Below are 14,721 nucleotides of genomic sequence, written 5' to 3' on the forward strand. Positions count from 1 at the left end.
AAAGGGTCAACATGATTAGCAGAATTTGATTGAATCCTTTGTCTTCTATGGTAAAGAAAGATTGTGAAGTGAATTCTGAAACTAAAAAACTAATGGTCTCCTATAATCAAAGAAATGAGAAGTGTAGATCAAGATTCTTCTCTATAAAAATGTATCAGTCCCAAAATACAAATTTAAATTATTTCTATTTACCTAACCTTCCATTTTTTAATATTTCTTAGTGTGAGTGGTATTGTGATGTAGTTTAAATTGTGGTACATTGGTAAACCTAAGAAACAGTGTAATCCAAAGCATGCATTCATCAACAGTGCTTTCTTTTAAAACTTTGTTAGAATAGTTTTAAATATATATGCCTACCAATTTATTGTGACTGTACATCTTAAACTATTGCCAGAGGAATTCTACATGAAGTACCTCCTTTATTTTTCCCCAAACATACTTTAAGGCAACAGGAGAAATTTTTATCTAGAAAGAAAGATTCAAAAAAATAAATAATGATCATAAAAATACCTAAGACCATATAAAATATATGATATAAAAATAGCAGGTTCAGATAATACTGCTGCAAGGCAATATAACTACTGAATGTAGAGTTTTAGCTGCAAGTACATACATTAAAATAATAATTATATATATAGGAGTATATCAAAATAAATATCTGCATCACTCTATCACAAAGATTCAAAATTTTATATTTCATAAGAAAATAAATATGCATTTCAAAATTAAAATGTGAAATTTGAAGATAATATTCAGTATTAAACATCACTACTCCTTGTAACAAGACCATAACAAATAAATTAAAAAATTAGAAAAAAGGAAACTGTTGGAATATTGTTCAACATGTCAAATCATAGTCATGTAGTTAACTCAAGGCTTAAAGCAGTCCCAAGACTACTACAGGATTTTCAACATATCATTTCGTTAGTATCCAAAATGATCTTTTTAAATATAAGAAATTATCTGAATAAATAGAAATTTTAAACTTAATAGTCACAATGATTTATGTTAATCCTTTGAAATATCAGAAAATCAAATCAGATGATCTTTTTATCAAATGCAGCCCACAAGATGAGAATATCATGAACATGAAAATAATTAAAATATCTCTCAACTATGTGGCAGAGGGAAGGAAAACAGCAGAGAGAAGAGATTATGATGGAGGAGGAAAAAAAGAGGAAAGATGTTTTACATATTAAAAGTTAATTGACTACTTTTTATTATGTAGTAACATCTTTCAAGTGAATGCCCACAGTCTTCTGACAGCACAGTTTGGTAAAGAATCACATAAAAATATCTAAATTTCAAAGAAGAATATCCCCTTAGATTCTTACAGTTTTCTTTCACCAAAATTGCACAAGAAAACTCTCCAGAGAAAACTGATAAAAAATTTCTCTAAAATCTAGTCAACCCATTTCATGGTCAAAATTAATATAAAGAATAATGCTATACTTGACATGCTTTCATTTCATTTCTAAAAAATGTTTTTCATAAAATTTATTTCAGTTGTGTTTATGTGATGACTCTACGTGTACGTGTAGAAATATGGCGGTGACTCCTGGTTTCTCTCATGCAGGACAGTTCTCTTTGGGAGGTACCTGTGCTTAGCTGATTCAGTCGTACGACTCTTTATGACCCCAGGGACTGTAGCCCACCAGGCTCCTCTGTTCATGGCATTTTCCAGGCAAGAATACTGGAGTGGCTTGCCATGACCTCTTCCAGGGGATCTTCATGACCCAGGGATCGAATCTGTGTCTCCTGCATTGCAGGCGGATTCGCCACTGAGCCACAAGGGGAAATTCAAAGTGATGAATCTATAAGTATGTTCAAAAATGTGACCAGTGACTCCTGGTTTCTCTCATACAGGACTTGTTCTCTTTGGGAGGAGGGAAGTCCATATATGCCCAGAAGACTCACACTGTGTTCTTTGAAACACAAATGAACAACGTGGAATGCAACCAGTTATTAAACCAAATTCTATTTGCTTGTATTCCTTTACTTCCTAGTGTCATGGTTAGGCAAATTCTTTTCACATCAAGACAGTATGGTACTGGCACAAAGACAGAAATATAGATCAATGGAACAAAATAGAAAGCCCAGGGATAAATTCACGTACCTATGGACACCTTATCTTTGACAAAGGAGGCAAGAATATACATTGGAGAAAAGACAATCTCTTTAATAGGTGATGCTGGGAAAACTGGTCAACCACTTGTAAAAGAATGAAACTACAACACTTTCTAACACCATACACAAAAATAAACTCAAAATGGATTAAAGATCTAAATGTAAGACCAGAAACTATAAAACTCTTAGAGAAAAACATAGGCAAAACACTCTCCAACATAAATCACAGCAGGATCCTCTATGACCCACCTCCCAGAGTAATGGAAATAAAAGCAAAAATAAACAAATGGGACCTAATGAAACTTAAAAGCTTTTGCACAATGAAGGAAACTATAAGCAAAGGGAAAAGACAGCCTTCAGAATGGGAGAAAATAATAGCAAACAAAGGAACTGACAAAGAATTAATCTCAAAAATATACAAGCAACTCTTGCAGATTAATTTCAGAAAAATAAGTGACCCAATCAAACACTGGGCCAAAGAACTAAACAGACATTTCTCCAAAGAAGACATACAGATGGCTAACAAACACATGAAAAGATGCTCAACATCACTCATTATCAGAGAAATGCAAATCAAAACCACAATGAGGTACCATCTCAACGGTCAGAATGGCTGCTATCCAAAAGTCTACAAGCAATAAATGCTGAAGAGGGTGTGGAGAAAAATGAACCCTCTTACACTGTTGGTGGGAATGCAAACTAGTACAGCCACTATGGAGAACAGTGTGGAGATTCCTTTAAAAACTGGAAATAGAACTGCCATATGACCCAGCAATCTCACTCCTGGGCATACACACCAAGGAAACCAGATCTGAAAGAGACACGTGCACCCCAATGTTGATCGCAGCACTGTTTATAATAGCCAGGACATGGAAGCAACCTAGATGCCCATCAGCAGATGAATGGATAAGAAAGTTGTGTTACATGTACGCAATGGAATATTACTCAGCCATTATAAAGAATATATTTGAATCAGTTCTAATGAGGTGGATGAAACTGGAGCCTATTATACAGAGTGAAATAAGCCAGAAAGAAAAACACCAATATAGTATACTAACACATATATATAGAATTTAGAAAGATGGTAATGATAACCCTATACACAAGACAGCAAAAGAGACACAAATGTATAGAACAGTCTTTTGGACTCTATGGGAGAAGGCAAGGGTGGGATAATTTGAGAGAATAGCCCTGAAACTTGTATATTATCATATGAAACAGATCGCCAGTCCAGGTTGGATGCATGAGACAGGGTGCTCAGGGCTGGTGCACTGGGATGACGCTGAGGGATGGGATGGGGAGGGAGGTGGGAGCGGGGCTCAGGATGGGGGACACATGTATACCCATGGATGATTCATGTCAATGTATGGCAAAAACCACTACAATATTGTAAAGTAATTAGCTTCCAACTAAAATAAATAAATTAAAAATTAATTAATTTTTTAAAAAAAGAAATAAAGGGATCAAACGATATCCTACGGAAGGCGCTAAGGAAGGCACTTCAGGATGATGGGACTATTCTTAAATCTTCATTTTCTTGTCACCTTCTCACTTGAATGTTATGCTTTTACCACACCCAATTTCTTTTACTTCCTGAAATGCACCCTGCTCTTCCATCCAGACAACCACAACTGTTCTTTCCCCTCTGCTCCTCCATCCCTAAATCTTGTCACCACCGCAATAAGGACACAAGTCCACATGCCTGGACATTCCCTTGCTTATCTCATCCTCATTCTAGAGTGCCATCAAATGGCGGAGTTCGCATCAGAGAACTTTCTGCTCCCACAGCCACAGTGACGCAATTGTAAATTAGCCACTCACTGAGGAGAGTTCTGCCTTGTCACTTGTAAGAGACATGGCTGGACCTGGAGACTGCCATAAAGAGTGAAGTAAGTCAGAAAGAGAAAAGCAAATATTGCGTATTAACCCATATATGTGGAATCCAGAAAAATGGTACAGATGAACGCACTGCCAGGGCAGGAATACAGAGGCACAGAAAGAACAGCCCTATTGACACGGTGGGACGGGGCAGTGGGGTGACCTGGGAGACTGGGATGGACGTCTGTACACTCTACCGAGTGTAAACTAGACAGCTGGTGGGACGCTACTGTACCGCAGAGAGAGCTCAGCTCCATGGTCTGTGGGGACCCGGGGCGGGGGGGAATGTGGGGGTGCAGGGTGGTGAGCAGGAGGTCCAAGAGGGAGGGTATATGGTACACATCGAGCTGATCCACTTCACTGCACAGCTGAAACGAACACAACACTGTAAAGCAACTATACTCCAATAAAAAACTGTAAGTTCTTCACTCTCCTGTGTTTCTAAATATTAACTAGAAATTAACTTCTTACACAAATTTTTGTCAATATTTGTTTTTATTCAAGATTTTTTAAGAGCACTATTGATATTAATTTTTCATCTCAGAATTTTTATAAATACCAGGGTTGTTTTCCACACTTACCTTCCTTCAGATTGTGGGTTTCCAGATTGCTTCATACATTATCATAAAGTTAGCAAACCTTGTAAAGAAGAGTTGTGAAATGAAATTGCAGCAACAAAGTTGGAGATGGTAGTCTTTCCTATATTATTGCAATGTAATACCACATTTTTATGTTATGCAGGGGATTTTATTGACAGGTGCTCACTTATTTGGATAAATATTATCTTTCAAGATAATTAACAGTATAAATATCTCAGGACTGCAGACAGCATCTTTAACTTACTGCAAAGAAGTTTGGGAGCCTATATGCCATTGTTTAAAATACTGGAAATTCTAATACAATAAGTCTGCAGTTGCAGAAATGAAACATTAAAGCTAAGAACATATAACGTTATTGTATTATCATCTAATTAGAACTAAAAACATATAGGATACAAAATACTTTAAAAAGAAAATTAAAACTTTAGGCTTAAAGGGGATATTTTCTTTTAGTCTAAAGTAAGTGTATCCACATTAACTTTCTTATTTGAGAGAATTAAAATTCTGAGAGGAACTAACCTCTAGAGAGTGTTTTGAAAGCAAAATGTGTTATATTTTTCTCTCCTCCCACAAATTCAAATACAGGCTTTTCTGTACCCTGTCATCACTCCTCCTAAACAATGCAAGCTTCTTTCTACATTCTCAATTTTTCTAGTTCCTTTTTGTCTTCTGGACCTGATTGAACAAACTCACATCAACATCACTTAACACTTCACATCCATTAGGATGTATTAGGAAAGCATAAGTGCTGATGAAAATGTGGAGAAACTACAACACAGGCACATTGCTAGAGGGAATGTAAAATGGGCAGCCAATGTACTAAATAATAGTGTAATGATTCCTCAAAATATTAAACACGGATACAATGCTGCCGCTGCTTAGTCGCTTCAGTCGTGTCCAACTGTATGTGACCCCATGAACGACTGTATGTAGCCCATCAGGCTCCTCCAACCATGGGGTTCTCCAGGCAAGAATACTGGAGTAGGTTGCCATTCCCTCCTCCACGGGATCTTCCCAACCCAGGGATTGAACCCCGATCTCCTATCCTGCCGGCAAATTCTTTACCACTGAGCTCCCAGGGAAGTCCATGTGGTTTAGCAATTCCACTCCTGGATATGTACCCAAAAGACGTGAAAGAAAGGACTCAAACAATATTTGTACATCCATGCTCATAGTGAAATTATTTGCAAGATTCAAATGGTAGAAGCAACCCAAGTGTCCACCATCAGATGAATGGATAAACAAAATATAGCACATATGTAACAGAATATTTTTCAGCCCTTTGTAAAAAGGAAATTCTGACACAGGATACAACATGGATGAACCTTGAAGACATTATAAGTGAGACAAGCCAATCACAAGAAAGTAGAATATTTGTTGCCAGGAGATGGGGGAAAGGAAGAACAAGGAATTAGTGTTCAATGGGTACAGAGTTTTAGTTTGGAAAGATAAAAATGTTCAGGAAATGGATGGCAGTAATGGTTACATAGCAATGTGGGCATACTTACTGTATGTACACTTGAAACTGTTAAAATGATAAATTTTATCTTACGAATAGTTTACCACAATAAAAAGAAAAGGGAAAAAAAGCTTAATTTAGAACTTGGTGTTTAACCCCTTTTAGAATTGTTATTTTAAAGAATAAATGACAGGAGAAACCTTACTTAAAAAAAAAAAAACAAAAAAGTTAGACTTTCGATGGTGAAAACTAAAGGTGCAGTGAGCTGAAGGAAAATAATTTGAAGATTTCAATCTTACTCTCTCTTATCCATTCCCACCCTACACCCGACATAATAGGTTTGCAAGGGTAAGATAAGCCTCTAACTGGACTGATATGACAGGCCTCTTAATGCTCACCCAGTCTCCACTCTAGTCTACCCCAAATTTTTTAGGCAGGTACACATATCCAAAGCACCATCCATCATTCAAAGCCATGGTTTGTAGCCCTTTGCACTCCTAATTCCCCAGTCAGCAATGAGTGAACATTCTCAATCTTGCATTTGGGAGCTCTCCAGTCATGTCTATTCTTGCCAGATTTACTCCCCAAAGTGATATATTTAAATATACTTCCTCACTTAGCTAGGAGCAATCTCTAAATTATTAATGTAAAATAGCATAGAACTGGCAGGCATAGAAACAATAGTTCATTTACTCCCCTTTACTGGAAAATAATGAAAACAACCATCTATGGGTGTTACTTTTGCTAATGACATGTATGAATTAGAAATATACATCCCATTAGCTGGAGGTAATAATTTTTTGTATATTTAATTAATATATTCTTAAAACTATGAATAGATTACAATAACTTTGAGTTTCAGGAAATAATATTCATATAATTTCCTCATCTAAATTCATATAATTTTCCTTAATAATATTCATATTATGTCCTTATCTAAAACAAGGATGTAATGATTGACTTTTAGTGTACTTACTTACAAAGAATTGAGTGGTAGAAGTATTACATAATTGAAAAATTTTGGTTTACAGGAAAAATATAAAAACTCAAGATTTTTTAAAAAATACTAGGTAACAAGCTATTCAACAGACAAGAAAAATAATTGCTATCAGCTATCTAATGGTGTTATGGACTGAACTGTGTCTCCCCACAATTATATGAATCCTTAAGCCCCAATGTAACTGTATTTGGAGATACTATCCATGGAGAGGTAATTAGGTTAAATGAGTTCATAAGGGTAGGGCATTAATCTAATATGACTAGCATACTTATAAGGGAGAGAGAAACACTAGACACACACACTGGAAAGGCCATGTAAGGACACATCAAGGAAGCATCTCTCTGCAAGTTAAGGGTTGAGAAGCCACAGGAGAAAACCACCCTGCTGGCACCTTGACCCTGGACTTCCAGTCTTTAGGACTTTGAGAAATAAATTTCTGTTGTTTAAGCCACCTGGTCTATGGCATTTTGTCATGGCAACACAAGAACACTAATACAAATGATGAGTCAAAAAAAAAAAAATTAATGATATGAATAAAAGGCAAAGAAAGGATGAGACAGACACATTCACATACAAAGCAGAACATACAGGAGATGTAAGAAACTCAGACACCTATACAGACACTATATGACATACATGTTATTAAATGGCATTTTGCAGTCTTTTAAGAAATCATTGCTAAAGATTTTAGAACGTATGAGCTGCTTTCACTATTTACATAGACACATCACAGGACTTGCCCTGATGAGCATGTGAACTTAATGTGAAATCTGGATTCCATTTTCAAGTCACAGATTCCCATGTCTCAGTTTAGAGAAACCTCATTCATAAACCATCAGTATGTGGTCATGACGGTATGTTTCGATTTTTAAAACTTCTTAGTGCCACACTTCTTACAAACATCTTTATTCTCCTCTGGCCTCCACTGTATTTTCCTGACAAATTCTCCTCCGGCCTCCACTGTATTTTCCTGATAACTTAGTTACCATTACAAAAATAGATGCTATCACATTTAGGGAAAACCACTGTGATGAGCACTTTGGCTATTAGCACCCGTCAAACAAAAACTAATACACATATTTAGGAGTTAAGGTAATCAGCAAGATTGACACAAAATAACAAAAACATTACTTCAGGAAAAAGAATGAACTTCAATGGGGAATCATTTTAGGAATGAATTATGCTCATAGTAACATCATACATGTTATATCAAAATTAACTCAATCATTTGCCAGAAAACACAATGGTAATTCAACTCCATGTCAGGTTTTACAAATACTTACACTAGAATAATCCTGAAATGCTAATGATGATTCAGAGAAACTAGGCCAACTGGAATCACGAGTCAAACGGGAGAACCTTTTTGACACAGATCCTCTCCAATCATAGAATGTTCTGTCTGTTGAAAATACCAATGCAGGTTAAAAGAATATTTATTCAGGAAAAATACACAGTGATCATACTGCTTAGTGTTACAAAAATGAAAGTAAATCATCTTTACAGCCTCACTATTCTGTATTAAAATTACATCTTGTCATCTAATCATGCTAAGATGAAGAAGTGATAGCAATGCATAGAGAGAGGCTTCAGTTAATAGGCTTCCTTATACCATAAAGCTCTCGTGGTTTTATTACATGCAGTGTGCCCATCAGAAAACTAATAGGTTCATTCTTTTGACTCTTCAAGTACATTGACTTCTTTTGTAAAAGAGGCTTAAAGCAAAGTCATATTAGTGAATAGCACTTAACAAAAACAAAAGAAAACCTCCTTCCCTGTTATATAAGCCATTTAAAAGAGAATTTAGAATTATTTGAAGGCAGAACTTTTGATACTGTGTAGTAAATAAAATTATTGAAAGTATCTAAGGTAAATAGGTTGGAAGAGCAAAAGGTGAACCAGTATATGCCCGCATATTTCTCCTCATAGTAGTTATTATGCAGGATTTCTGCACACAATTTTTAATAAAGAAGTGGAGAGTCAAGATTTATTTGTTCACTTATTTCTCAGAAATACAATTTAATCCTGCCATCCAAATGAATCAAACTAGTTTTACATTTCCAATTTTCTTTCTAATACTTCTTCATATATATATACTCTTTACTGAAACTTTCAATTTAAGAGAGTCCTCCATGGACTGGTTAGTTCCATATAAATTTAGAGAAAAATCAGAAGTAATGCAGTCTCTCATTTCATGGCTTCAATTTATTTACAGGACCATAAATTTAGTGTCCTATATATTGGGAGGAAGAATAACAATATAAAATAATAAAATGTGATATTATCTCAGAGATATTGTAATCAGTATACACACACATACATCCTACCACATCTTAAGTTTGCATGTATTTCCTCCATTTCAGTCAGTCTCTGCCCTCTATCAAAAAGGAAAAGTCTCTAGGAGAGGCAACATATAAATGATATATTTCATTCATAACACAATATGAAGAAATGAATTTCTTTAATGGAAGCAATGCCAATAATGAGTAGACCATAGAGAATCTGAAAATATTATCTGAGAAGAGGATAGCAAAGAAAAGGCCATACACATACTTTACTTGGGAACTTTTATAAATTCAGAGGGACATAAAAGGACAGCAAGAGAGTTATTGAGATGTGTAAACCCCACATTTCTTATGAAGCCTTGTTGACTAATTTGAAGTATTATTTAATTCATTAGCACTATTTTATTCTACCCACTTGCTTCAATGCACTTCAACAACAAATATCTCACTGTTTTAGATAACAAAGCTTCTCTTTCCAATCTCCTTTTAAAATGTATAAACATTTCTGGGGCAAGGACAATATCTTACTTGGAATTGCTCTATGATTCTGGTTCCTTAGTAATATGATTAGAGTCACTATGTAAACACTGATAAAGTAGAATTAGCCTCATGAAGTTAAATCTCGCAGGGAAAAGAGAATCTTCCTGATTACTGAGGAGCACAGCTAACTATGAAACTCAACGCTGTATGACATTTTTCCAAGAGATTCCAGAGCATTTCAAATATTTTATCTTCTCTACCCACAAAACAGATCCATGTCATCGAGAAGTCATACATTATTTTCTTCAGTATACAGGTATCACACTGGAAAATATAGCTATAACTTTTCCACTTCAGGAAGCAGTAAAGCCTCCACTAAAATCCTCAAGGTGATCATTCACACACTGATCTATGCTAATGACTCCTCCTAAGAAGCCAGGCACAGAAGGTGACATGCAACAAATTCCAGTTTATTCCACAAAGTCAGTTGAAAGTTATAAGCTGATAGTTTGAAGAAGACCGAAGTCATACGTCAGACTAAGCCTTCACAAACCCTTCACAGGGCCCATAAGCTTCAAAGGTAATGCCACATGGAAGTGAAGATTCTGCATTCTAGGGTGCGTGTATGAAAGAGAGACAGCATAAGAGTAGGCTGTACATTAACATGTGAAAAAAAAATTAATTTTATCAGTACCATCAGCCAGCAAGATAGAATGAAATACTCTGAAATTAAACAAATGTAGGCTACCTGCAATCAGAGAAGGCAATGGCACCCCACTCCAGTACTCTTGCCTGAAAAATCCCATGGATGGAGGAGCCTGGTGGGTTGCAGTCCATGGGGTCACGAAGAGTCAGACACGACTGAGTGACTTCACTTTCACTTTTGACTTTCATGCACTGGAGAAGGAAATGGCAACCCACTCCAGTGTTCTTGCCTGGAGAATCCCAAGGATGGCGGAGACTGGTGGGCTGCCATCTGTGGGGTCGCACAGAGTTGGACACGACTGAAGCGACTTAGCAGCAGCAGCAGCAGGCTAAACGCAATAGCGATATTTGGAAAGAAGCCAAAATGGTCCCATCAAGTTGTGTGTGTGTGCTTAGTCACACAGTCATGTCCAACTCCTGGTTCTCCAGGCAAGAATACTGTAGTGGGTTGCCATGCCCTCCTCCAGGAGACATTCCCAGCCGAAGGACAGAACCCAGGTCTCCCACGTTGCAGGCAGATTCTTTTCTGGCTGAGCTACCAGGGAAGTCCCCCATCAGGTTAACAAGGAATTATTAGCTAATTGTTAGTTGCTTAGTCGTATCAAACTGTTTGTGACCCCAATGACTATAGCCCTCCAGGCTCCTCTGTCCATGGAATTCTCCAGTCAAGAATATTGGAGTGGGTAGTCATTCCTTTCTTTAACTCAGGGACCAAACCCTGATCTCCTGCATTGCAGGCAGATTCTTTACTGTCTGAGCCACCAGCGAAGCCCATTATTAGCTAAATAGCAGCTAAATCTGAACATTAAAAAAAAAACTGTCAAATATCCATACCAATGTCTTCTGTCTTTACATTTCCTCAATAGCTATTTAGGTCTTTGAAAATGTTTATACCACTAGTTCATGTTATTTTGTTGATTTCTTCATATCTCATCTCCCTATCTAGACTTGAGAGTCTTTCACTTGGTTTGTATTCTCCATAACATTGAATACAACACTGTGCCCCAAGAATGAGTTCAGTATATGCTCCTGGGCTGACCTGGCATTGGCTGAAAGGCCCATCAATAAACTGCTAAGAGTGAAAGGTCCCATCTGATATAAGCATCTGATTCAATGGAAGAGTCTTTAAAACGGGACTTTTAAAATTCTATTTTTTTTTTCAGGACCAAGTATTTTTCATCAGATCATCTTCTCTCTCTTGATATTTATCTTGATATGTATAATGGTAATAGATTTCAAATACATATCAGCTGGGGGTGGCTTTTTATTTCATTTCCCATTTTCATTCAAATTCATGTAGTTAACAATAAGCCAATTATTTACACAGGTGAGAGATACTATTAAAATCTAATAAGCAAAATTATTTTAGAAACCTAAATTACCTAGATGACTCACAGAAAACTGATAAGATTGCATCCAGTGATATAACCAAGAGAATGAAGAAATAAAACGGGAAATAGGGAGAAAATAAGAAAAAATCTCTAGCTAGTTAAAACATTCATCATTTTTCTATGATCTTTGCAGTGACAAGCATTTCCTTCACATTGCAAATGGATAGATTTGTCCCCAGGGGCTTCCCTGGTGGCTCAGTGGTAAAGAATCTGCCTGCAATGCAGGAGACATGAGCTTGATCCCTGGGTTGGGGAGATCCCGTGGAGGTCATGGCAACCCACTCCAGTATTCTTCCCTGGTGAATTCCATGGACAAAGGAGCCTGCTGGGCTACAGTCCATAGGGTTGCACAGAGTTGGAAATAACTAAAGCAACTAAGCAGCAGACTTGTCCAAACTGTCCGAATATCAGTACAAAACCCAAAGACAATAGGAGTTTAAACTTTTCAATTATACTGTTTCAGTCAACCAGGAAACCAAATGTCTGTAAGAAATAATCAAAGCAACTGCCTCCAACAGCGCCAAAGTCCAGATGCAAGTGAGATGTATCTTTATGAGGATGTGACAGAGCCCAAGACACTAGTGGGTTTAGTGGTCCTGTGCCCTTAGAGCCTTTTTTATGCCAAGCCCGTCCCGTTTCCCTTTTATCAACTTCTTTCTATCAATTAATTCTTTGAGTTAATTGCACATGCAGTTTTAATCTGTAGGTAATTACAATCAATTAATAGTTAGGAGGCAGAATTAGCAGTTCTTAGTTTGATTATCTATATAATTAAAAGGGGTGGTAAACTAGAGTTGACAAATAGCATCTTAATCAGTTGAATAATCAAACCCTAGAAGATTTCTTGGGCAGCTGAATTCCATCTATTGCATTAGTTCAAATTTTAGAATCAATGGCTGAAATGTCTATTTAAATCAATTTATATTGTCAATTTATAGTCAAAAATGAATATATTCTAAAGTTACTTAAATTATTTACCTTCTTTTATTTATAATGAACTGCGTCCAAAAGAATTCAGTAAAAATAAAGATCCAACAAACTAACTTATTTATAATCTACTGAATATCCATGGCTCCCAAGTTGTATGTTATAAAACATCTAAGGAATATGACTAACTCCTTTTATACTAGGTTCTATTTAACAGTTCTATTTAAGTGTGCTGAGAGATAGCAAATACAACAGAGCTTTCATTTGTTTTTTCTTGTTTTTGGCCATTTAATGGAAATAGCTATTTGTAGATACAGAGGAAATAACAAGATGCAAGATAAGCTTCAGGTAATTTAGAAAAATATGTGAGAACTTTGTTGTGATTAGGATATAATATAATGGAATAGTACCATCACTATTGCATAATATCTTTCTGAATTATCAAGTATTTGAACAAGATTGGCAGATACTTCCAAGTTGATAGTAAATAAAAAATATTTTAAAAGAATTATGATTTCTGGTTCAATATGGTTTGTTATCTTTGACTGAGGCATCCCCTTTTATAGTCCAAAATAAAATACTATAATAAAAAAGACAAAAATTTCAAGGTCACAAAAATTAAATTTAACCATTCACCTAGTATCAGCTGAGAAATTTTTTTTTTCATAATTAGGATAATGGAAGGGAATTGAGGAAAGCAATCAGTGATCTTTACATAATAATAAACCCCTAGCCCATCTGAAAGCCATTAGAAAAAGGCTTAAGATCACCTAAAAAAAAATGAACAGAACAAACAACCATTTCTCTAAAATGTGGGTACAGCTACTGAGGACCACTTTCCTCTCCATACCCCATCCATCACAACCCACTTGACACCACAACTGCAAGAAAACAACTAGGAATAAAGTAATCCTAATGCTAGGATTTGATACAGTCCTATTCTAAGGAAAGAACTCTGTGCAGAGGGTGAGACAGGCAGGTCTCGATAACAAGGTACAGTGGGGATTGTAATTTTCATGTGCTGAACAGCTAAAAAGAATAAAGAACAAAGGAGTGGAATAGGACAGGCCCCACACTGGCAGAACCAAAGTATATTCCAGATGGGTAAGTGGGTACTGACACCTGCTCATCAAGTATAGAACGAAAAAAGGTGACCAACACAACCAAATGAACATGGAGTGGAGCTGAGGTAAATCCACCATGTTCTCCATGTGTAGAGAACACACTCACATGCATAGATCTCACTCACTTTGCATGGATCTGTTTCTCCTTATTCAGGGTAGAGCAAACACACCAGGGCCTACATTAATCACAGCAATGACAGTTAACATTAATGAGGGCCTAGTTTGCTAAACACTTAAGACATATTGTATATGTGTGTGCTCAGTCACTCAGTTGTGTCCAACTCTTTGTGACCCCAGGGACTGTAGCCCGCCAAGCTCCTCTTTCCATGGAATTTTTCAAGCAAGAATACTGGAGTGGGCTGCCATTTCCTCCTTCAGGGCATCTTCCTGACCCAGGGATTGAACCCATGTCTCCTACAGCTCCTGCATCGGCAGGTGGGTTCTTTACCACTGTGCCACCTGGGAAGCCGTGAACATACATTACTTGATCTATCCGCAAAATTAACCTACAAGGTCAGTAGTGAGTTTATCCCAGCTTAACAGCAAAGAAAATTAATTAACTCACTTGTCCAAGTTTAGACAATTGCTAAGCGGTTGTGTGAACCCAGGACATTCCAAGTTTGAAGCCTGCATGACTGTGCCACAAGGGGAAAGTTCCCTGCAGTAGACTGAACAAAGGCCCCAAAGATGTCATATCCTCATCCTTAGCACATATGACTTAAAGGGTTTTATGGGTAAGATTAAATTAA

The 14,721-nt window shown here is 36.6% G+C and overlaps 1 protein-coding gene across 1 annotated transcript in view; it reads right to left on the bottom strand.

Moving 5' to 3' along the window:
* IQCM (IQ motif containing M) overlaps window positions 1–14,721 on the bottom strand; it is a 405,589-nt gene that overhangs the window by 287,681 nt on the left and 103,187 nt on the right. Inside the window, exon 6 of the mRNA XM_065903803.1 lies at window positions 4,203–4,373. Coding sequence (XP_065759875.1) covers window positions 4,203–4,373 — 171 coding nt within the window. The remainder of the gene's footprint in view (window positions 1–4,202; window positions 4,374–14,721) is intronic.

The sequence above is a fragment of the Muntiacus reevesi genome, chromosome 13 (genome assembly GCF_963930625.1).
Source record: "Muntiacus reevesi chromosome 13, mMunRee1.1, whole genome shotgun sequence".
In the NCBI taxonomy this organism is placed as follows: Eukaryota; Metazoa; Chordata; class Mammalia; order Artiodactyla; family Cervidae; genus Muntiacus; species Muntiacus reevesi.